This window comes from Opisthorchis viverrini (genome assembly GCF_000715545.1).
Source record: "Opisthorchis viverrini unplaced genomic scaffold opera_v5_3, whole genome shotgun sequence".
Taxonomy (NCBI): domain Eukaryota; kingdom Metazoa; phylum Platyhelminthes; class Trematoda; order Opisthorchiida; family Opisthorchiidae; genus Opisthorchis; species Opisthorchis viverrini.
Genome location: NW_008751659.1, coordinates 1704846 through 1729882, shown reverse-complemented (window position 1 = coordinate 1729882; position 25037 = coordinate 1704846). Strand labels below are relative to the sequence as shown.

Genomic DNA, 25037 nt, shown 5'->3' with positions numbered 1-25037 from the left:
CAGCAACTAGAAAAACGTCAGAAGTTCTACGGTATTATTAAACGTGTTGTGACAGTCGCGCTTGAAGTTTCTATAATAATGAGGATTGCAGGCAGTTTATAATCACATCAGAGTTGGTGCACGATAGGTTACAAGCCACTTTCAATGAGGATTTCATCCTGCAATCGGAGCCCAATCTATGCTGAAAGGCTTAGAAGCACTCGATAGTCTTTAATGCTTATTGGGAATCACCAGCACTGCGCATCTCACGCGGGATGTGGATCCCGCGATTGAAAGACGAGCGGGGCCTATTGCGTGTAAGTGCCAGTCAGTCACACTGATGCTCAACCGCTCACGGCCGGACGGTTAAGTATTCAACTACTGGCTGGGATGTCGCCAATGCGAGAGTTTCATTATGTGAGCACAGCTGGTGATTTTAAGTAAAGATGAGACAACTTTACGGTACTTCCCGGCTTTATAGCGAAGACTGGCTTCATTTAAAAGTCGAAATCTCCACTAGAATTTCCGAACCTCCACACATTGTCATTAATGCAATAAGCTACTGTTAGGTAGACAAGCATAATCAGGGTGAGGATTAATGTGCCTTTAAGTGAGAGCCTAGTGCTCTGGTTGTAAGTTGAGATAAATCGTCGGGTGTAAAGTTGACAGAAATGATGTGCTGCCCATTTGGTTCGGCTGTGCAATTGCGCCTAACTCATTGCGCCTCGTCATGTCAATATGAATGTTAAATTTGCAGATTTTTCCCCATTCGAGTGCGTTGTTTCTGCCATGCTAAATGATATTCAATCATTTGTCGAGCTTGGAAGGTCACGTTAACCACCTGTTTCGCTTTGTTCAGAGTGGACAAGTTCCGCCAACATTTGGCTCAGAAATGTTACTTCGTCTTCTGTTGTGACTTGACAAGTTAATCACGTTTTTCCGATCAGGTCGCTCATTGTTGAGTCAATCTGGTTCATTGCTTTTCTAAAGACACTCTGTCACCACATAACACATGCCACTGAGTCTTCGTGTATTTCGACTCGTCAAAGTCATAGTAATGAGGTGAGTTCATTGGTAAACTGTTCATTTTAGCCCTTAGATGCGGGAGCAAATGTACTGTTACTCTACTCATACTTCATTGGTAGATAGGGTTTGTCTTTCATCGTCTGTAAAGGTCACTGTTCAAGACAAACATTTGGTTTGCTTTTATTCACTGTCACGTGTCACGTGATGGCTGACGAGCTAGTGTGATTGAATCATCCCAACTAATAATTCATCTAATGGACATACTAGGGTTCAGGCAAGTATAAAGCGATGTCTCTTTCGAATAGTACAATTTGTAGGGCTCTGCGCAGGCCGCAAACATTTCTGTGTTGTGCAGAAGAAAGGCGAGCTCTAGTGGATAATACTGTCCACTAGATTTTGCGGAAATCAAAAAGGATGTGCATTCCCCGGAGTGAACTCAAAGTAGGTTGGTGGTTAGAAACAGAGTCTCTGATCCAAAGGTTTGCGGTTCGAATTCAAATCTGGATTTTCGGCAGCTGCCATTTAAGCTTCAGCGACCAAGTAGAATCTCAACTCTCGTGCCCCATTCAGCTACGTATCGAAAGGGTGTCACAGCCGAACGATCATATATAATAAATTAAGTGTTGCCTATATTATAATTAACGCTGTGCAAAACCACGCAAACAATGTGTGTTTCATCTTTGTAATGTACTACTCATAAGGTTGCTGAAAATCCGTCGACAACCAACGACCGGTTTCGCCCCTCTTGAGGCTCATCAGGTAGGCGCAGTCCACGGGTTTCCGTCAACCTTATGTTCTACTTGAAACCAAATTGCACGAAATTGGCGAATATACACTTTCTCGAAAAAACAAATTAGTTTGCAAATGAGTGTATATTCGCTAATGTGTGTTTTAATCAGAACTGGACGACACTTATTCGCCACAGGACTAGATTACTCTCACATTTATCCGAAGAAGCGCTCATAACTTGCAGTATAAAATCGTTGTGGTGGGCAAGCCTTACACACCGCAAAGTGGAAAATCATTTCCATTTGCATACATCCCACCTACCGACTGACGGAAGCAGGTGGGTTATTATGGGGTCCTAGGATAACAACATGACTCTAAGTCATGTGAGGTTATTTTTCGCTGGTGGGTTGCTAGTTATGTACAAGCATAATTACGATCCATGGATATGGCCATCATTTTTCTGCTCTTTAATAATGCCGTATTACGATCAACCTATCTTATTTACTGTCTTGTCGATTACTGTTATTTCGTGGATAACGGATTGGAGCTCAGGGAATCCGCGTGGTATATATTAACGAAGGAATTCGGCAAAGAAAGCGTTTACACACCGCAGTGCATCTAAATTTTCGTTTCCAAACGTCGGAGGACTTGTCACACTATTCAACAGTTTCATTTGTGCTCTCACGAGTCAGGAAGGAAAATCACCTGTTTTTTCGGTACCCCTAACGTAAAATGTAAAAACCAACCGGCTACATTGTAAAGACCTAATACGCTACTCATGAGCTCACTGAAAAATCTCTGACAGCCTTTGTCTTCTTTGGTGCTCATCATGTAAGCGCAATCCCCGAGCTTCTGTCAACCTTGTGCTACATTATCGACTATTTTTGAAGAACATGGTCACAAACATTATAAGTAGGTGCAAGCGATTGGTGGGGAAAGGTTACAAGAGAATAGTAAATAAGACGAGGGAAGTGTCCCGTTTTGAGCCGCACCACCAACAGCTGCAGTCAGACAAGATGAATCCCATCGTATGTAGGAACGTTTGGTACGGTAACATACGTGTAAAGACCAGCAACTGAAGAAAGAACACAATGTTAAATGCTATTCAAGGCGCGGCAAGCGCTAGCACAGTAAAGACTCGCACACGATGAACACATGTAATATAATGAATGATCCAGCCGGACTGCAAAATATGCACCAAACTCGCCGGTTTGCCACAGCTTTCACGACATAGGATTGTCTGTTCGCTACGATGCTGATAAAGCTCGTCCTAACCAGGTCGCATTGGAGCTGGATACCGCGGATGAATATCCGAAGAAAAACTCGTTCTGGAAATACAAGCCATCGATTCGAAAGCAGCGAAGGGATCAACTCTCGTAAACTGCGACCGTTAACGCTGTTGTGTAAACTATCGCCCCAAGAAGCCACCAGTTCTTCCTCGGTATTTACGCATCCACCTTGGACTCGGGTCGGAAAGCTAAGATCCCGAACCATCTTAATGAGGGCTGATTCATTGACCACATCGCGCACTACCGGACATTGAGTAGACAGAACCATTTCTATACACGCTGTCTGCCGCATCGGAATTACTGCACTCAGACTTGGGATAGCAAGTCCACCATGTTTACCAGCGTAGATGTAGCTGATCGGGGTGTTCTTTTGTAGACATAACCGGCCACGAATAGACTGTCTGATGTAATTGTCAAACCCTTTAAGCGTGTTTCGATTAACTTGGCTGACGCATGCCAATATGTCAGCCAGTGCATCAGGTAGTTCCTTATGATCTCCATTCTTTGATGCAGCTTTAAAGGAGCAGTTTAAGGAGCTACTGTCGGTGAATGTAGACTCCTTTCCCTTGAAGGTAAAGGGGACTCCCTCTTACGTTACGGTGTGTATCGGACCCAGAGGAGTGGTAGGTTCCTTGGCCAAGCAAAATAGTCCAACTGAAACCGCTGTCACTCTGTTTCCTGTCTCCACAAATTTCCACCGCTTTCATCTTTTGGGCGTTGATCTTTATACCAGCTCTTCCCAGCTCAACCGCGGCAGATTTAACCTTCTCTTTAAGGCAAGACTGACAGTCTGCACGCACGACCTAGTCGTCAGTGAGAGCGAAAGCATCCAGCAAGATGTCGTGGAACTGGTATCGTAGTTGCGGCATTAAAATTTCAAGAACCTCATCCATTGCCATGATGAACAATCACCCTGTCTCACACCTTTATGGCAGTGAACCTCGAAATTAGGGAAGACTGCTGCAGCATTCCTAGAGGACTGTGCGATTAGGTGATGGTGCTCCGAACACCTCGGCAGATCTGACAATTTCGCCATGCGAGACTGAATCAAACACTTCTGAGGTATCAACAAACGTCAAGCTGAGGTTAGAAACAGTCGCTAGAGAGTGACGAAGCAGGGCGTGTAACAGTGATGTAGCTTCCAAATAACCATCTCGAAGTAGAAATGCAAACTGGAGTGAGGGAAGTTGCAATCTACTGCTCCAGCGATCAGCAGGTATCTTATGAAAGCATCAGGTACGAAAGGATGACATGTAAATCTGCCTCAGTTGGTCCGGCGTAATCGGATCGTCGAATGTAACCAGCGCATTTAGACCAAACAGGGAAGTTATCCCTGTCTGGATTTGCTGAACCCTTAGCTCACCCAGACTGACGCTCAGGCCAACTGGTTGGCACCACAATGAGATGGTTCGGCGCGACGACTCATCATGTATGCGCAATCTCCGAGCTTCAGTCATTCTCATGTTCTAATTGAATCGAATTGCACAAAACCCGACTTATGCACTAATCGGAATCTCTCTAATGCCTCTTCGCAGACGAACGTGCAACAGCCACACTACTATCCCTTGATAAGTAGTCAAAAAGACGTCCAAAATGCTCCCCACAGCAGTCGTCATTCCGGAAAATACAGTTGACTTTCAGGCAGCTTCAAAGTTCCATGAACTGAATTCAGAATTTTAATCATCTGTGTAGGACAAGGAGAACTGAAGATATGAGGCCCCGTATCAACCAGACCGCCACAGAAAGAGCATTCGGTGACTGGCTCACTGCCGGCACAACCCACCATACCGAATGAGATCGCATCATGCATGTCCAGTTAGGGGTGGCCACAAGACGAGCTGTCCGTTAAGGGACCACACGCCATATCAAATTAGCAATTTATCTTTTCCGAAAATTCATCCTGTTTTCCGGTTTGTCGAAAAGTGTCTTGGATCATTGTCTCGCGTTATGGAAGTCATGTCACCAGAAAATAATGTGAGTAGTTTGTGGCAAGGAAGCGGGGTGGTGGACTGCTGTACGTATTTCAAAATCTCCAGCTGTTCAAAAATACGTGTATCCGCGCTCAAGTCAGCTGAAATGCAGCTTTCTCTGCTGCGTGTATCAGTTGGATAAACAGAAATTTCTCAACGCGCAATATCCACATAACATCATCGTTCATTTTCATCACCACGAGGAACTGCTAGTAGTTCTACCCACTGGACCAATGTTCATTACTCCCATGCAAATAAATTCAAGCAGTTCAACTACATACATGGGTATACTAATGAAATGAAGCCTAGGAAGCTCCTTATCGCCTGAAGCAGTTTTTCTAACCAACGTATTCATACAATTTTACAAAATCTGCATTGTCCACGGGTGCAGCACCGGTATTCTAACTTCACTGAGGTTTGCACTGTTTTTTTGTTCGTCTTGGCTTGTTAGGTCACTGGAATTCATGAGTGTCTGCGATAGTGCTATTCGCATGCTATACGCTGTATCCCATCCTATCGGATACCACCTAGCGCTATATGGTCACAGTTTCTGGTAATTATTCTGCAGTGGTAACCGAAAGGATCAGGAAAACGTTGATGTATGTTTCATGCTATGAATCGGAATTTCTCCCACTTTTATCCAACTGACCAATAAACGAACAAAAACTACCTAGGCGAGATACACTGAGCCACGTTCTTTGGCCATGTGACGTGCTGTCCAGCGTGTTCCAGAACCCAGAGTATTATTGTGTGAGCGCCACTCATACCAAAAATTAATAAACCAGGTTCAAGAAGTTCTGTTATATATATATAATGTATATACGGTGAACCGTATCGATTTGATTTACAGTCTTCATGCAGTACATGAGGGGAATATGTCAACCAATTGTTTGAATGGATTGTCAAGGAAACGTCCACTCGAACCAGGATCGCTAATGCTATGTCATGATTTGTTCTTGTCCGGCGATTTATTGTTGCGTTGACAAATTGATGATGCCACTCTTGATAATGATTGTACGTCATCAATACTTGTTCTCTGGAAGTATTCATTTAATCCACGTTGTCAGAAAACCTCCTGCTAGTTTGTGAGCTCTTTTACGGATATGCTAATAAGATGTCAAGAACGGTGTACTTACCAAATCTCACCAAAATTCACACTACGCGGCTTGAAATACATCCAGCATTCAGCCCAAACAGTCCAACTTTTCGCGCGTTTACGTCTGATTTTCGGGATCACGCTCAGGATGTGAAATCACGCCCCTCAATTGTAAAAAGAAAAATTGCGTAGACCGGGCTTTGGTGCACCTGGGAAATTGCATTGTGCTGTTGCTACGGTGTCATTGATCTTGCTACCAACTAGTACATTACGGTTTGTATGCAAGCATGCTGTAATATGAAATTCTTTAAGGGTACCAGGAATCTCAACGCTGAATATGTCAAAACGGCCAGTCCATTTTCAGAAATACAGCTGAGTGAGGATTGGGTCATCGCTAGGTCACCGCCCCCATAATGCTATTTTGAATATAGAGGATTGAGTAAACCTTTTGTGATTGCCCGAAGTTCAGATAACAGCAGAATGTTCATGTATCGCAGTCATTTTGTGGGCATCCGTTGAATCCTGCGAGAGGGTGAATCTTTATCTGTAACGTAAATTGCTCGTTTTGAAGGAACTGGTATCGATAAGATTAGCTTGGGTTTTTTAATGAGTATGGGTTAGTTTCAATTTTCTCTCAAACGAGCGCCTCCTTGTAAGACCAACATACGACACTCAGCACGAACGAACATGCGAACTGGTTGGTGGTGGCAGACTGCAGCTTATTTTTCAGAAGTGAAGTAATCAAACACATAGGAATAGATGATACACAATTCCATAGTCATCGAGGATTCTGTTCGGTGATTGTTCTGCCCTTTTATAGATGAGTAAGATACAAATGCTTCTGGCAAACTGACCAAGCCGTCAGCACTTGTTTCCTAAATCGAATGCATTCAATCTTCAAGCACATACAGTAGCAATTTTATATGAACACTTCCTTAAAAAATCACTTGATCTCCAGAAAAGGCCACCGCTCCATGCTTCTGTCGGCGAATTTCGTTGCTGGTCTGAATTCAACGTTTTATGTGCATAGTGACCATAATTGTTCAGGTTCTGAAGTGAGGATAACAAACTCTTCACTATAACGCCCAGTGAAGTCACAAATGTAGTCAAATGTTCCCTCTGATGTAACATTAATTAAAAATGAGAGATAACGTGGAGTGTGAATATATTTTAATTGCACAGACAAAAGCACAAACAAAAGATGTAAAATATCTTCAAAACTGGGGCCGGTTAATCTTCGCCCGATGGTCGCAAGTATAACAATAGACCATAGGCACAACGCATGATAACGTAAATAAAACTCGTCTGGGATAGATCTCGGCAAACCTGGTCTGTGCACCTTGAGAATCCCACATAATCAAAGAATCAAAATACATTTTTTTTCGGCAAACGCACAGAAAATACTGATATCAACTTGTCCAGTCTATTCTATATCACAGTGACCCAAAGCGTGACTTTCATTGAATTAAGCCTTTGTCACTTGATTTCATTATATTTTGAATACTGCATCAATTACAAAGAATTCTGGTCGTTTGTGGATGGGGTTGGATTTTCCCAAAACAATGATCCATAGTGACCAGTCAAAACAACACTAATTAGTGGGTTTTTTTACAAGGATCTAGGATCATGAAATGACTGGCATCTGCTATTAATCTTAGTACAAAATTTACTCGGATGAATGATCATACCGGCTCCTGGTTTGGAAGGCCAGTTCACCGGTCTGATACGCAGCCTAGATTTGACATCGCTGGGAATGTTTCGCCCAAATTGTGCAAACGAATATCGGAATTGGTTGCATGTAGTTATCTGGTTGAATTCGCTGGTCTTTATCTTGTGCATATATTCTGCCGATCTTAAGCTTTGAATATAAAACAGTTCATTCGTGCTTCTGATCTCTTAAAACAAAAAGCCGTTCAAAAAAGAGAAGTTTGTAAACAGCAACACTCTAAATCGAATGCACCAGACTGCGGCAAAGCAGCAAAACATGCACTCACATATTTGGCCTTAGTTGCACTAAACTCCGCAGTCGATCAATAATTGCAGGTTTAAGATGCATACCGGCATGCGTCAAAAACACGATCGGCCGAGTTCATCTGAACCAGGGAAACAGCATTGATATCAGTGCACTCTGTGTGTGAAGCGGGTGCCAAGACATCAGTAGGGATAAGTGATAGTGGCAGGTGAGAGACAGCGGTGCTTCGTGTGCTTCTCCAGGTGCGATATTTTTCGACGCGCTTAAATTTCACCCCTCAGGGTTGTGTTGTTGTTTTACACTTTACGAATAATACCGGAGTTTTCTTTCTGAAGGTTAACCCATTGCCAAGTCGTCAGAAAACCCTTGGTGGCCGCCGAAGATTTGATGTTTTCTGGTGAATATTCAAAAATAAGCCACTGACATTGTGGTAAAACTTCTCGGCGGAACACGTAAACGGAAACTGCTGGCGTTCCTCCCCACAGGAATTCCCTTCCAAGTGGTTCGCGGATACAACTCCAGTCGTTTATTGCGTGTATCTCGGATCGACCCCATTTAATAGATAACAGAGGCCCAATAGGTTAACCTCACTCTATAAAGCACACAAGAAACATTATACTTGTGAACTTGCAATAAACTCTATGGCTTCATTTTGTTTCATGGTATGTGTGAGCAAACAAGCATAGTAGACTCAACGCAAATTGAGTAACCACGTTTTATAAATTGAAAAAGCTCTGCCTAACTTAGCACAGTAATTTCATTTAAACATTATGAAGTCTATATTAGTAGTGGGATGTTCATAACTTCGAACGGTGGAACTGGCATGATCTCTCGGGATAGCTGAACGAGGAATGTGACCTTTTTTTGAAGAGATCATGCCAAGTGTGGTACCTAGATAATACGTGATTTTTTGAGAGCTTTCTCTACGAAAACTGAACTACCTCACGAATTCCCACAGATATCAGTTAATAATCACCCATCCAGTTACTAGGATCGTCAGCATTAATAAAAATATCCAGTCTGTTCTTTCAAACAATTAGTCGTATTAGTTGAAAGTAACAGCGCTTTTGGGGACCCACACCAATTTTGTACTCAGGAGTTTGCCCCTCACACAACGAGCGCTCTTTTAGTATTAAAGTAGCCAACATGTAAAGGCAATCATCAGAAATCACAGGACATAAATATTCTCCTCCCCATTTTTACTCGATCCGGTTTATTTACCTTCTGTATTTAAAAGAGTAGAAAAAATTAGCGCTCCGGGGACATTTTCTTAAAGCGAATCTAATAAAAGACAAAAACAAATTGAGTTATCCCAAATGCCTATTTAATCCTGGCAACACACAGCCTTTAGTCGCAGCATCAAGCTGATCCATCCAGTAACACAATTGTGAGATAAATTGGATTACGTTGAAGAGTATTCAGAATCAGAATGTTACATCGCACCAACTCGTTGGCAGTCTGAACCCATCAACCAACGAGTTCATTCGATAAAGCGAACTGGGTGAAATTGATTGGAGGCATGTCACTCACTCAAAAAACTCAGTCAAAAACCTCCTTTGCGGTCACTACAGTGTGGAAAATACGAAGCTATAATGTGCTCAACCGTTTGGTAAAATGACCTAGTTCTTGCTATATCAGAATTGTGGAGTATTGACCTTTGAAAACTTTAGATGGAAGTCTATTCTTATCGATTATTCAACATAAGTCTAGTACTTTTCACCGCTGTCTGCTTCTGCTCCTTAGGTACCTTCAGTCAGTACCGATGATTGTATTCTTGAATAAAATCGATGTACTGGACGAAAAGATTCATGCAGGACAACGAATCACCCGGTTGTACTCCTTCGCGGCAAACTGGATTGACATGTACGAAATGCGAAGCAGCGTTTTTTCACCCGCATCCTTGGCAGATTCAAGAGATCAATTTTTGAACCTACACGATTCTTTGCTCAGTTGTTACTCGCAAACCAACGATTTTAACGATGGGACAGCTGTTCAGACGCCCGTATCGCGATTTCCAAACACAAGTGTCCTGCGAAAGATTGACGAAAATGCTTCTCAGGATTGTGACGGATCGCCTCTAGGTTCCTCACTGACTTCACCCACCAAACACTCCACACCAAACGATCGGGCAAAAATGACTCGACGTCCCTCCCAAACCTCATTCCGGTGGCGGCAGAGCTCATTCAGTAGAACACTCAATACTCTGACGCCTAAAAATTCAATACGTCGATTTCGTCGAAGTTTCCGGCAGGCCACATTCATCCCCATTAACCCCATGCCTTCTTCGTGTGGGCAAAAGAGTCGACTGTCTTGCACAGTTGCTGTGACCCAGGTGATAGTCCAGTCGCCTTATCACAAGTTCGAACCGTCAGGTAAGCGTCTGAAATTCTACTGAAATTCTGTGCCTGAATGCGGCTGTATTGGAAGGAAAGACGTACACACTTTCATGTTCTGGGAGCTATTCACTTCCAGACACACCTTCCTTCGGGATTTATTGCTTCTTCTAAAGCCTGCTAATAGTTTGTGTGCTTTAAATCAAGTTTGCGATATCGTCTGTGGCTCATTCCATAAATTTATCCCATAGCTAGTTTGCCTACATAAAATTTGACACATGATATCCCGAAACGACTAAAATGCTGTCATGCGTCAAAAGTCATGCCGATGGGCGAACTGGACGCATTGTCTCGACGGCTAATTGCGTGCCTCCCAGTCCCTGCTAGCATATGATAACAGTGAGAGAAAACTTTTACGGGGATGAATGGTATTCAATCACAAGAAATTATGAGGGTTCACAAGTTGATAATGCTTTACTAGGCTGCTTAATATCAAACTCAAAGTGCGAAAGAATTAATCCCTCATTGCTGTGCAAAACCTGTTGCCTTTGGTGCTATCCGAGGATTTTTTCACCTAAGGCATCCCTATTTCAAGTTGTTTACCATTCTTACTAAAAGGCGGTCGTTCAGCACAAAGATCTTTTTGTTTTTCGCTACATTGTGCACTGCAAGTACATCTATGTACTCAGACAAGCAAAACTGACGTCCCTCTCTTGCGCCAGGGCACTTGAAATTGATGCCAGCTGCCATTTGAAGAAAACTTTCAGGTTGGTAAGATACCGAAAAATTACTTAAGCCTGGGATGCATGTTGGGATACATCTAGGTAACCAGTCTTTCACAATTTTGCATGATAGCTGCCTAGCTACTTTCTTCTCAGTAATTGGACCACTGAGTATAGTGGTGAGCATTCTGGAGCCTCATTGTCGAAATCCAGTATTCCTTGTACCGAAGGTAAACGATAGAAATAACCTCTAGGCTAATTGGAATGAAGGTTTCAGCGAACAGTTCATGGTTTAGATATATGCAAGAGTAGACTTTAGGTAGAATTCGGTTTACACGTTTTCCTATTCTGCCAAATCTTGGTGCGCTCGTTTTATGAATTTAACCTTCCAGATAGAATTTAGATCAACATATATGCGAGTAAATTTTGTCTTATACGGTTCATTTCAAGGATATTCGCACAAGCTTGTTCGTTCTAGGACCGATGTACTCGTTACAACCACCGGGAGGGATGGTGTACTGAGCGATATAACTATCTGTTTGATTTCGTTTATTTTTTTCTAAAGCGAAGGCGAGTCGATGATATGCCACCTCATCAACGCCGACAATGCTGCGTAGTTATGACAACTGATGTGTTGTAGACGGTGTGTTCGTGCTTATTTGCCATCCGACAGAGCCAGTCGTGCTCCTTGCCTCATCTAGCAGTATGATCCTGCGCAATTTCTGGCATGACAACGCAAGCACACTTCGTTTTGTGTGGTCCATCACAGTGCGGCACAACACACAGTTACCTATTTTGACGACCATAAAGTCATGTCTATCCAAAAACGTGATGTGCGTAGCGATCCTGGTCAACCTCTAATTTTATTTTGTTGGCCGTTTCATACGATTACCGCCTCACATTTCGGCCACAGAGCAATCCGGTCAGATGGCAGCAATCGTTCCATGATGTCCACCAGGACCACCACTGTCGTCTCAGAAATGTTTGGTAAACAGTCGTTGGATTGTTTACTAAAACCCTTCTGAAACGATAACCTCTCATCCGGTTCCAAACGTATTCCAGCCCTTCAGGTAACCAATCAAGTGTCACTCTGCGTAGCTTAAACGATTAATGGAACCAGAAGGAAAGAGCAAAATGAAAGTGATCAAGGTATGAGGGATTATGACACGATGATACATCAAAACACTTAACTCTCTAGAAGAGATGGGCTTGATCTAGGCAGATTGAAGCTGTTGGATAGAGAAAATATCACCGTGGAAGCTGTGCGATAAGGAAATGAGTGATGAATGAATGTGTTCTGATGGTCACCACAACCAACCCCTTTCACTTAATATTTACTCAATCGACCAATCCACGAATTGCATTGAGTACTACATTAGCATGTTGACTATAAGGCAGAATCTGTGGGTTGCTGATCCAGGACTGATCATCCTCGTTTCATGGCCACTGCCACTTAAACTCCGATCTGATGGAGTGATAATTATGTGGTCCTTTATAAGGATCTGTAATGATAGAAAAAGTAAACGAACTATGGGGTTAGGTTTGTTCTCGTCGTCAGCTGATATTAGCTTGTGGCAAAAAATGGTCACTAATCAGTTGCTTTCTATCCACTCCTCACAGCGAATCGCATTTCCGTCTGCCTCTTAGTTACATAAAATTTTCTGTCAGGAGCTTTATTCAGCCATCAGACCAATAATCGTTTGCTCGACTACTTTTGAAAGTCTGTTTTAAATGCATTCCCTTAACAAAACTTACTAGGTGAAGGTTGATGAAAACTCTCTGAAAGCTTAAAACTGACTTCTGCCTTTTGAGACTCATAAGGCGTGTGCTGTCCCGAGTTTCCGTCAACTTTACGTTGTATTTGCATCCAAATTGCACAAACTTCTCGAGATTCACTGGCACACCAGTTAGCTTCTAACGGGAGAGTCAGAGTGATCCGCCTGAATCCTCCGTTCATAATGCTCTTCTTTGACTGAACGTGCTGCACGAAGCCGCCTGGTGTTTCGACCGACATAATACTCGAGATATCGCAGTATATTTTCTTGACGGAACACAAAACTCATGTGGTTGTTGAAAGCTCTTCGAAGGCCCACGTCCCATTTCGCCTCTCTGCGGCTTACTCAACCGCAGAATGTCATTAACGATGATTCAGTTGATTCTCGTTTAAAAATTGACTTAGGCGAAATTTACACGTGGTTTATAATAGTACCTTTTAGGCAGCAAACTTGAAGCGTTGGGCTGTTATTGCACCACCTTGATTCCTCTAGAAACATCCATCAGGCATTTGATTCCCTTAAAGATGATGCACATTGTACACACTTTCATTGTTATTTCGTCAGCACTACTGACTTCTAGTGAAACAAGACTACATATTTGCGTATACCTACCCTACTTTTGAAATTTATCAATAATACCCCGGGATAAATCCACTCTTTTCCTAACTTTTTTCGCGTAATTACACCACACAAGCGCCCACTAGCATAGAAACAACTGTAGTCAAGCTCTCATGGATAAGGACTTCTATTAAGCCTCTAGCCAAAATGCTAGCCGGAGTTATCGGACTTTTTAGTTAGTTAGCTCTCAGGTTTTTCGACATCCAGTGAGGGTATCAAGTCAAAGCCGAAATATATGAACACTCATGTGATCCGATATCTAGACTCTGAGCAAAGCACTGATGAACCACGCGGGGAACAGTAGCCTTTGTGGAATGAGTTTGACAACAGTGCAGTGGTGCTAGTCGCAGATACACGACCATTCATTCTACCGCTACTCAAACTCAATCGTGGGATCGCTAGTAAGAGACATAGAGGAGTTGAACACTATGCACTGCTTGACACAGCTAAAGTAAACATAGTGTATACGTTGCAACATAGCTATGACGGGCACCAGTATGCTGGCTCATAAGTCCGCTATATTCTTGTACAGAATAGTTTGTTGCTTTGAATTATACAGCCAATTATAGCACAATTTCTGTTTGCTTGGTATGGTTGGAGATACCTTGAGAGACAGAACCTTGCATAAAACATAGCAGTTTGCACAATACTGTTGTCCATCTTTTATTTAGGATAAGGATTGTTCAAGAAGCATTAAATACTTGAGCTTCAAATACCTTCGGTGCCATCTATAACCATCGAATAGCTTACTGCATTGAGGTTATCACAGTATAAGCGCCAGCATTCATTTGAGAGCTATTGGATAGTCAATTCAGTGCCTTAGCGAGTCCACTTGGCTTCAGGCTTTACTGTTACTATTGGCTCAATAAAGCTATCATATCAAGTTGCTATCCCAATTTCTGAGCCGATTGAGTGTGTCAAACGGCGCACTCAAACAGTGCGAAAATTAATCTTGAATGAATGTAGTTGCGAAATGAGACAGGGTGGTGGAACCCCTGGGTTTGGAAATCGATTCGGCAGCAACAGGTTAGTCTAAGGAAACAGAACGTACGCAAGTATGCCGTGTCTTAAGCAGTTTGAAACACTGGATAAGTTCACTGGCTAAAGCTACGTTATGGTGAATACTTAGGGGTAAAGTTTGCAGTAGCTCACTTTTCGTCCATTATTATAAGATCTCCAACAAACTCATGGATTCAAAGGAAATCTCACGATAGCCTTGTTAAAACGAGAATTAAAAAAGAGCTAAAAGATGATGGAGCCCCAGGGGAAAAGGGTAGGGGCGCTTGCAATTTAGTGTTTAGTAAAGGTTAAATCCGCTATTCTAAGGCTAAAATAAACTTTTTGCCTCTAGTCCAACAATAAGGCACAAAAGGCCGGTGGTTTCGTGTCCATGAGGAAACATGGTCTTTTGGGTGCCTCCTAACGAAGGATATGACCATCTCAAATATTGCCACATCTTCTAAAAGCAAAGAAACCACCCCCAATAAAAGGAACCAAGGTTTCTATTCCCTACCTTTGTGTCCTTTTGAAAGGAGGATGCTCCCAATGGAAACGCTCCATGGAAACAAAAGACCTGCTATTTCCATGGCCTTAGAGGATTCCAGTCCAACAGGTTTGACAGTTTTTAACATCACGCACACTTCCGTATCTAACGTCAGACTGACGTTACCCGGACCTTTGCTCATTCTAGTCATTGTCTTTTATCAATTATGGCTTCTTCAAACCCCAACAATAGATAAACAGAGGAAACGACTTTTGTGCCGCCGCGGATATTGGCGCCGCAGTCAACGGTTTCGGCATGACAATACCTCTGACCAAATTAGGGGGTGTGCTGAACATCTTAGATGGTAAATTTGGATTACCAGTTCTCGAAAACTGATGGCAGAATTTCCGCTAGGGATCAGCAGAAAACTGAATGTCACCGAATTTTAGCACAACTCCGAATATATACTGGCTGTTAGTCCTGTTCCTCTGATATTCTGAACAGCTAACAACTGTTCTCAATATCTTTTTCTGTTAACCGTGCAAATGCTACTCTAAAGGACCCCGTGAATGGATGCTGTTAACAGCGAAGCTATTGTCATTAGAATTTTGGAAAACAACTAACTGAAGCACTGGCATTGTCCTAGCCTCACAGAGAGAAGGTCAGGTGATATTTGTGTCATATATGCAGTTAGTGTGTACCTGTCGGCACTGCTTCCTAATTTAAAATTTTAATATGACACAGGCAAAGAGGAGCTTAAACTTGGTGCGCGTTGTGTGTGCGGGCAAGTCTGTATGTCCCACTGCAATCGTCCCAGGGCTGTACCTGCAATCGATGGTGACTCATGCCTGATCATGGAGCTAAGGTGGACAGTATAGTAAAACGTCTNGATGGTGACTCATGCCTGATCATGGAGCTAAGGTGGACAGTATAGAGCTTTAAAACGTCTAAGAAATGGTTACAGTTCCCCGCTGAACGTGGGGGTTTTCACTACGGAGAATAGGCGCCACAAAGGAGGTTTAAATTATGCGCACGGTGAGCTAACCCATTGATGCGCCTGAAAATCACCACACAGTATCAGATATTCAGTTTGGGCTCTAAACAGAGCAGAAAGGTTGACTCGGAATTCTGTCATTTTGTTCATTCTGAGGGGTCATACTCGTTTTCTTTTACTCTTCACTTTTATCACTGGTTTTGATGTTTAAGAGACTTACTGTGCTCGGTAAACCTATGTCATGTCCGGTGCCAGCAAGCCCATGTCATCCGTTGTACTCTATCGTGCGTTTCTACGATTATGCTTTGCCTTTTTTGGGGTCGATTCGGAGGAAAGTTAGTTTTCACTAGGCTTATGTTGAATAAACTAACGCTAGAGCGTTACAAACAGTAAAAAAGGACCCTTTTATAAAGTTTTATCAGTCCATGGGTTTTGTAAACATTATATTTACTGCTAACAGCCTATAGAGCCGTAACTGTCTTCCACAGTTAATTCTATAGCTAGCTGCAAGCTAAATTGGGTTGGCACAATGATTCAAGCTTCCGAATAGTTTCTATCGTACTGCATTAAACTGAGCTGGTTCACTGAAAAATAAGTTATACACTTTAAGGTGGGAACTTTGAGCTCTTGGGATGTAATGGTGAGCATTGATTATTATCAGTAGAGTCAATCGGTGCACATCAGATTTATAACCATTCGTGAATGCAAGCAATAAACAAAAACATTCTGTGAGTAAAAAGTTCACATCATATGCCGCTGTGAGCGGACCACCATCGACAAGTTCCAACCGCACCCAGCACACCAACAACAAGGAATAATAGACCATTCTTCTAAAATGTCCAGTCACCTAAACTTTAGACATTGTGCGCATTCCGTTGAAGGAATTCAAAACAGAAAATACACTCAAAGTTTGAAAAATGGAGAAAGAACGCTGCCGGAACTATTTGACCACTAATTTTTGACCTCTTGTTTCCTCTCGATTGACCAAAAGCGGTTATTTTTACACCCAATAATAGAACGCTATAACCAAACCACAGTATTTCACCATAAATAATTGCGCATAACAATGATGAAATTAGTAAACCATCGCAGAAGAGTCAGTTATGTTTTCTCAGTTTTTACTTAGGCCCCACCAGAAACATTTCACTATCGACCAGGGTATTAACACAGCAGGGATCTAATGGATGTGTACGGTTTCCTGATGGAATGCAATGAACCTCGTTATTCAGTGCATGGTTCACTGTAACTAGGCCGCACCAGATTTAAATGAGTCGTTTGGCGCCACTTAAACAACAGTCTTTTCTGGGCTCTATGCTTAGCCATTCACTGAAGCATACGGAGTAAATTAGGTTGAGTCAGTACATAGAAGACACTTACTTTTCGAGAAACACACTCATTTGCAAATCGGATTGGTTTTCGCGAGAGACTCAATTGAATCTCTCGTTTATGATATTCTACAACTGAATGTGATGCGCACAGGTCGCCTCATGCTTCAGTTGGCACGATATTTGAGATATCGCAGTATATTTTCATAAAGGAAACTACTCACATGGTTGCTGAAAACTCTTCGACAGCCCACGACCGGTTTCGCCCTTCTTGGGGCTCATCAGATAGGCGTAGTCCCCGAGTTTCCATCAACTCTATGTTCTACTTGAACCCAAATTGCACTGTTTTCGAGAAATACACTCATTTGCAAATCAATCTGGTTTTCACGAGAGACTCAACTGAATCCCTCGTTTATGATGTTCTACAACTGAATGTGCTGCACACAGGCCGCCTCATGCTTCAGTTGACACGATATTCGAGATATCGCTTAATTTTATTATCTTTGAAACAGGAATAACTGATTCTCGCTTGATCTCATTTGCACTTTGTATCACAACAGTTGTTGAAATTTGTAGCCATTTTAAAAGTCAGTGGCTTCCCACATCGAGACTGCCTACGCCGGGGCGGATAGAAATCGTGTACTGCTTGCCTTACCTTTAAGCAGTGCTTATCTTTGATGTTCCGACAAGAGTTGGCAGTTACTCGTAAATAGACATCATTTTAGATTATTTTAGTGACGACAGAACCTTCTGTTGTGAAAATATCAGTGAGTATTTTGTAGAGTTGGTTCCGGGTTTTATCCTAAGCACTTAGAATTTTCAGAAAAGTTGTTTCTCTGCTTCACCCTTCATCTTTGACCACAATGTATTCCTATTGTCCGATTGTATTATTCTAAAGTATGAGGGCAATGCCTCATCATCTTTTCTTTGATCACTCTTCCCAAAAGTTGAAGAACAATACGAGTTCACTCGGGCTATACAGTACATTGAAAGACAACCACACAGCCTCGCTGGGTTGGAATCCACTGACCTACGTGAACTACGCCCACCACACCGTGAGACCATTCGGACTGCATGCTACATCAAACACCTTTTCCAGGTAGGTCCGTTGCCCAGTTTCATTCTAAGTCGGATTAGTTGTACAATAATCGATTTCCATTGAGTATGAAAATCGAAAGGCAAATATTAGCTGTTGTCAGATATGGAGATTATCAGAGATGTGGGGAAAAGTCATGAGTGTTTCTGTGCACCAAAATCAAGGTTTGACAGGCCACCAAACCAAACGGTGAAAAAATTTCGTTTAGCAGTAGGTGATGGATAGCCGGTTGGTCAAATCAAAAAAAGGATCAGTTGTCCTGTCGAAGAAACTGATTGATATTGGTATCTAAATGAAAGATTGTGCACGTTGAAAGTATGGTCGCAGAACGGTTGGAGGGTAGCTCATGTGACAGCGTGTCATTTTGAAAAATGAATACAAAATAGCATGACACGTGTTTAAGTTGACTAGTAGTGGAAAAACACGACAGTTGCAGTTCTTTTTACTCGATATATCGATCACCTTAGATGACCGTCGTGAGAAGCAAAGCAATGGCAACTATCGCAATTATAGTTATGTTTTTCCACCAATGGTCGACCTCAACAAAGAATCATGCAATGCGCACTGCCAGTGGTCTTAAGCAGAAATAAATCAGCTACACAGTTTTCCTCGACCTTTTAACTTCCATGGAATTCAGTTGCGAGATCAAATTTCAAGAGCTTCTCACCACCGATAAACTGTGTGAAACCTGATCGAAAAGAAAAACATCTCTCTGGTTTTCCACGTGAAATTTCGTCATTCCAGGAGTCAATCAACACCGGGTCACCTAGAATGAAAAGTGTCAAACTGTGAGCTAATCGGACTGCTAGTTGGCTCCTCGTAATCGGATGGCATGCTGTTCACACGTAGTGATCACCCATACACAGTAGAATACAGTACACGGGAAAACCTGTTTACAGATAACATAATAGAAACAGCAAAACACGGTCTTTCAAGCGGAATGGAGGCTACAGGTGTTTTAACCGAATCTCATCCGTTAAATTAAAAAAAAGTTCAAAGAGTAGCTCTTCTGTTTGGAGAGGAACTGAAGAATTGTTAGGGATGACAACAATGCACCTTATTGTTATCTTCAAAAAATGAGTAATTTTAAATAAACTACAGCTGCGAAGTAACGGACCCACGGAAAGTCAGTCAGATGGTTGCTGAAAGCTTACGTGGCATGGAAGGACAATTGGTTGTCTTGATGAGCACTATTCGGTTGGTCATCAGTGGGTTAAGGCCATCTGGACGTGCAGTTGGCGGGACGGTTGACAGCTCATCCTATGGATGATTAGTCCACACACCGGGTTGAACAAACTGGTCATCACCAGTTGAGGTTGCATGACCAGCGAAGCCGACCACCCAAACAAACGAATACTCACAATTGAGGGTCGCCCGCGTCAAAATGACGTACATAAATGCAAGCGCAGGACCGCTCATCCCTTACAAAACAAAAACCAGCTATGCAGTTACACAGCGTAGGGTGGTGATGCCAGTTAAAACTGGTGAAGAGGCCTGTGCAACTAAGTTGCCCAGCTCAGCGGGTGAAATAACAGATTACAATGGGAACGGATTCGCCAACGTCCTCAATTAGATTTGTCCACAGCTTGGATGTACAAACTCTAATCTTCATTCCATAGTCTTGGAGCATATCTGCTCTTTCAAATGGACAGCAAGAATTATGTTAGTGAACAGTTGACTGTTCTCAGCGAGTAAGATTTTCCGACCGATCCATCTCACAAGCCGGGAAATCAACCATCTGAATTTCCAGATGGCAATTGCAGTAATACACCTATTCCTCAGTATCGATCCCGACATATTCGTGCAGTATACGACTACCAGTGGTTGAACCATTCGAAAAACCCACAGAAACCACTTGGGTGCTATTTTCGCCGTAACGTTGAGTCAGTCTCTCTTACGGTGAGATGGTTTCCTTTCTAATCGTCAACGCTTAGTGAATCCCTCATCTGCCATGTCGTACATTCATTCACTTTATCGGAAATCATGTGGTTATCATCAAGTGGTTTTCCCTTTATTCTAATCCAAAATAAGATTTCGTTTTGATGTCTGATATCCTATATTCTAAGTCAACAGCTCGACCAGTTTCGTTCTTGTGAAATGACTTATCAACGAACATTTGGCTGACTGCAGGACTTTCATCCGAAAAAATGTACCGTTTATAAGTCAGTTTATGTCTACTGAACCAACAAAGTCTGGTTCAGAGACTAAACTTAGGTGGGGTTTCTGTACTAACGGATAAATACCGTAACTCTTTCAAACATTATCTGGTGATTATTTGTGTTTTCGACCTAAGAACGTCAGCATGACACCCCAGTGTCTCCACTCGAATTCCAAACAACGAACTTGCACGATTCTCATGCTATGTTCTTGGCTTCTGTGCACCTAAAAAGAGCTGAGAGTTCTACCCCTAAACAGTGACGGACGACGATGTTATGCGCAACCACAAGCTACCTCTGTTAGCCGAACAGTTGAGCAAAACACGTAAGCACAAGTTAAGACAGCCGAACAACACTAAGCCGGCACTAAGGTGGATGATCAAACAGACTGGATAAAAGGCTTTTCGGTGGTCTTGATTGGTCGAGCTGCCGCTCGTGAGTAAACAACTTTGATGGAATGTTGTTTTCATAAACAAAAGACAGAAACGGCAGTGATTACAAATCCGTGAGTGAGTAATTTTCTCAGCAAACATAGTGACTCAAAATGCGGTGATTTTTGGGACTGCAGCAAGCCACTTAGATACGACATCAAATGAACTGAACGTCTGCCTTTAATGTTATAATTCAAGTAAGTGTGATGATTAAAGCAGGGAACATGAGACTCGTTCACCATCGGATTGTCTCCCCATAGCTAGCAATCTAATCAGCGCCTTCAAGTCTCATGAACAGTACTGCGGACGCTACATCAACGAAAGACTTCCGTTCCGTGTGCATACCAGTAGGCTCCGTCTGCCAACCGAATAGATAGACCGTTCTCCCCTGATCGGGGTAAGACGTGAAATAATAATCCTCAATAAAGACAACCCTAAAGTACGGAACAGTCTTTTCTTGTGAAAATACGCACGCTCCGACCTGAACCGCACAGCGATGTATGCTTTGTTATTACCAATCCAAACATTTAAACCACAAAGCCGCCACGGCATGGATACTGAATGTGCTGCACGCAGCTCAAGTTTGCTAACTGTATCACTGTCAGATTGCTCAAAATCATCGCCTTTGCGGTTCTTTCGTGGCAGATTAAAGGGAACTTTTTCATACTAATTCCCTCGATCATAACCCGTAAAACGGCGGAAAAGCTCCTTGATCTTTAGCTGAAAACCAATTTGATTTGCAAATGAATGTACTTGACATCATCCTCACGCAGCTCAAGTTTGCTAACTGTATCACTGTCAGATTGCTCAAAATCATCGCCTTTGCGGTTCTTTCGTGGCAGATTAAAGGGAACTTTTTCATACTAATTCCCTCGATCATAACCCGTAAAACGGCGGAAAAGCTCCTTGATCTTTAGCTGAAAACCAATTTGATTTGCAAATGAATGTACTTGACAAACATCATCCTTCTTTGCTTTGAAGCCTTAGAAAAGGTGGAGGGAACATTTATGTCAAATCAGTACCTTCTAAACAAAGCAGAGTCGTTTTGATTGTTTTTTAATCTATTTCTAAATACCAACTCGCAGTTCGCTTCCATTCATCTGTTGTAGGAACTGACGAAGCAGAAACCAAGTGGACAAAACCAGCTGGGTAAACGGCGGCACTGTTTATTCTACTACACATGTGCCGTCAGCACAGACAGCGTCAAGAAGGTGCTCGATGCTTGTCGCAAATTTCTGATTGAGGATCATCTTGAACGCTTTGGCTTGTTATAACCTCAGTTCTCATTTTTCTGACCAACACGCGTTGGTGTTGACCAGCCTGTGCCTGCACCACCACACCACCTGAAGCTTGCCCTCAAGCAATTCTGAATTGACATGTGACTTTGTTTACTTTATTCATATCGGCTTTCTAAAATGATTCATCCCCCTAGCAGGCAATGTACTCTCAACCCTGAAGAACACAAAGCAACCGAAATCACACCTATTTCTTACGTTGTTCATGGGTTCTGTTTTATGGCATTTGTGCTGAGATGAATCAATATTTTGCACCTGAAGTCATTGAAAGCGAATGCATTTTCGAGGAATTCGAACGGAATACTTGGGCGGTGGTTATCTCAGAAAGTGTTGTAGCTCACTTCATACAGATAGACATTGTTCTATTCTCCGAGCTGAGCTAAGCTGAGCTGAGCAGTTTCGATGCAAACGTTATCTCTTCAGTTCGTAGCAACTTGGCGCGGTGGACTAGGAACTTCACGACGCACAAACAATAAAACCCACCGCTAAGTTACTGCGCACTGAGGATGATGAATCGTTTTTAACTAGGTTACGCAGCTCCGTGATTACACTGACTGCGTCATCAAAAGTGGCTGTGCATTGTGTTGGATATTATGCACTGTTGTTGAGAAAAAATATGAATAATTATCACGTCTGGGTCTTAAAAATCCTGCAATACCCATAAAGCTTCAAGTAATACATCAAGTAGACAGAAACACGGGAAGGAAGCCCACTTGACAACTCTCAACGGTGAAACTGGTATTGAGCTTCGAAGATTTTTTGGCGAACCTGTGGACAGTGGGTTTCCTCAATACATTACCGTCCGTCTCCGTATTAACCTGTTACGTCGAACGAAGTCGATGAACATCCGCACAAAGTAGGTACTGCTACACGAGGATTGCGCCAAGCCGCATGTGCGTCCACCTGAAGTCCCTGTATCTAGTTTAAACCCGAGAGAAAACAGGAGGCGAACAGTTTGGGATAGTGAAAAAGGTATGGACATGACAAACTTATGTCAAGCTAGTACAACAGGACAGTTGAGACCAACAGTGCATGGAGTGGGTAATCTGGTGGTTCCACCACTCAGAAGGCGCATCCTATACTCACACACATAAATAACTAGAGTCCCCATTTATGAGGCACATCAGGTAGGCGCAGTCCCTGAGTTTCTGTCAACCTTATGCTCTACTTGAGACCAAATTACACGAAATTAGCGAAATACACTGGTTTGTAAACGAAGTAAACGAGAGCCTCAGCTGGGTTCCAGGCGAAATCAAGTTTGCTTGTAAATGAGTGTATTTCGCTAAGTCCCTTTAATTTTACTGATGGTAATACTGTGGAAAACCTAAAATTTTCAGCTAAGTCAAGTATCCATTGTGCAGTGTTTCATTGGCGAGACACTGTTAGCGCCCGGATGCACGTTTCATATGCTTTGGGAAATCCATTTGGCTGGGGAATATTCGGACCTGTTTATATTGGTTCTGAGTGGTAAGGCCGCCATTCTTCTGTTATCTCAGAGATTTACCTAGTTAACCTCCGACGGAGCCAGTAGTAACTATGGCATTCACCGAAAGCTGAAGTTTTGTGCTCTCATCAATAATTAGTTTCAGCTGATTCCGCGTTTTTGGTCACACGCACTCACATTATTTTCAGTCTTGTCCGACAAGTTTCCTTCAGTTTGTTTCATGAGATCAAATCGTAAAATTACTGCCAACCCCAGCATACTTTAAACCTGGAATTGCCTAAATTGACTTCGCTTGCCGTTAGGAGAACAGGTGCATTACAACCAAAGACGAACTGAATGGCAGTTTAGAGGAGTGACTGGGAACATTTCAAACCACCATAGTTGTTGCTCTCGTCTGGTTACTAAAACACCAAGGCAGTACCGTATAACGAAGGCTTATCGTGGAATGGCAAAACCAACCAAGGGGCACTGAAAATTATCGAGACGCGGTTTCTTGAGAGAAAAAACTGTCGTTCTCGGACCTACTAATTTTGGTGCAAAAGCAATTCAGTTTTGCAGCTACTGTGGCTTGAAAGTTCACGAGGCTGAATAATTTCAAAAAAAAATCGAAAACCACACGGAACCATCCTTTAAATTATGAGCAAGATAACTTGTATGTGAGAGGCTGGATTAACCAGTGACCAAATAGACCTAAGGAGAGTTTTAGCGCGGGCGAATCTATAATATGATATAAAATAATCCAATTTGACGCGTTGCTGAGTGTCCGCATTAAGTTGTGGACTAGACTGACTGTCCTCGACAACTCAATATTTTTCATACCTTCATGAGCAAATAGGATTTGGATGAAAATGAAAGAGTATCTGGCACAGTAGCAGTTGAAGGAAACTAAGACTTTCCGATGTTCCGGAGGACTTAGGCTCATTAGCTACAGGATTACTTGGTTGGCCTTTCCGTGAATTTCGGGTTCTTAATTGAAGAAAAGTGTCCTGCGTCTCGGCTAGAATAGAATAGGGGGTGAATCTCGCTTTCATTTCGACCAATAAGAATGCCTATCTTGAAGGAAGGGGAACTAGCTGCGCAATTTAAGCATGATACGAAGCGATACATGTGAAACGAAAGAAATAGTTAAAGCATATCGGATGAGTTCACAGTAAGTACTTTGCCGTACAAAGATTCACTTATAGTTAACATCTGTGAGAGAATCGCAAAAAGTGAATGTAATCGTCAGCATCAGCATGATTGACAGAAAACATCAGTGTGCAACACTGGTGCTTCCTTGTCGTACACTAGATGAATGTAAAAAA

The 25037-nt window shown here is 42.5% G+C and overlaps 1 protein-coding gene across 1 annotated transcript in view; it reads left to right on the top strand.

The window, feature by feature from the left end:
- T265_00318 (hypothetical protein) overlaps nucleotides 1-22465 on the top strand; it is a gene marked incomplete at both ends in the record, with an annotated part of 111270 nt that extends 88805 nt beyond the window's left edge. The window contains 3 exons of the mRNA XM_009164063.1: nucleotides 9805-10433; nucleotides 18259-18410; nucleotides 22104-22465. Of these exons, the coding sequence (XP_009162327.1) occupies nucleotides 9805-10433; nucleotides 18259-18410; nucleotides 22104-22268 (946 nt within the window). The remainder of the gene's footprint in view (nucleotides 1-9804; nucleotides 10434-18258; nucleotides 18411-22103) is intronic.
- Between the last annotated feature and the right edge of the window lie 2572 nt (nucleotides 22466-25037).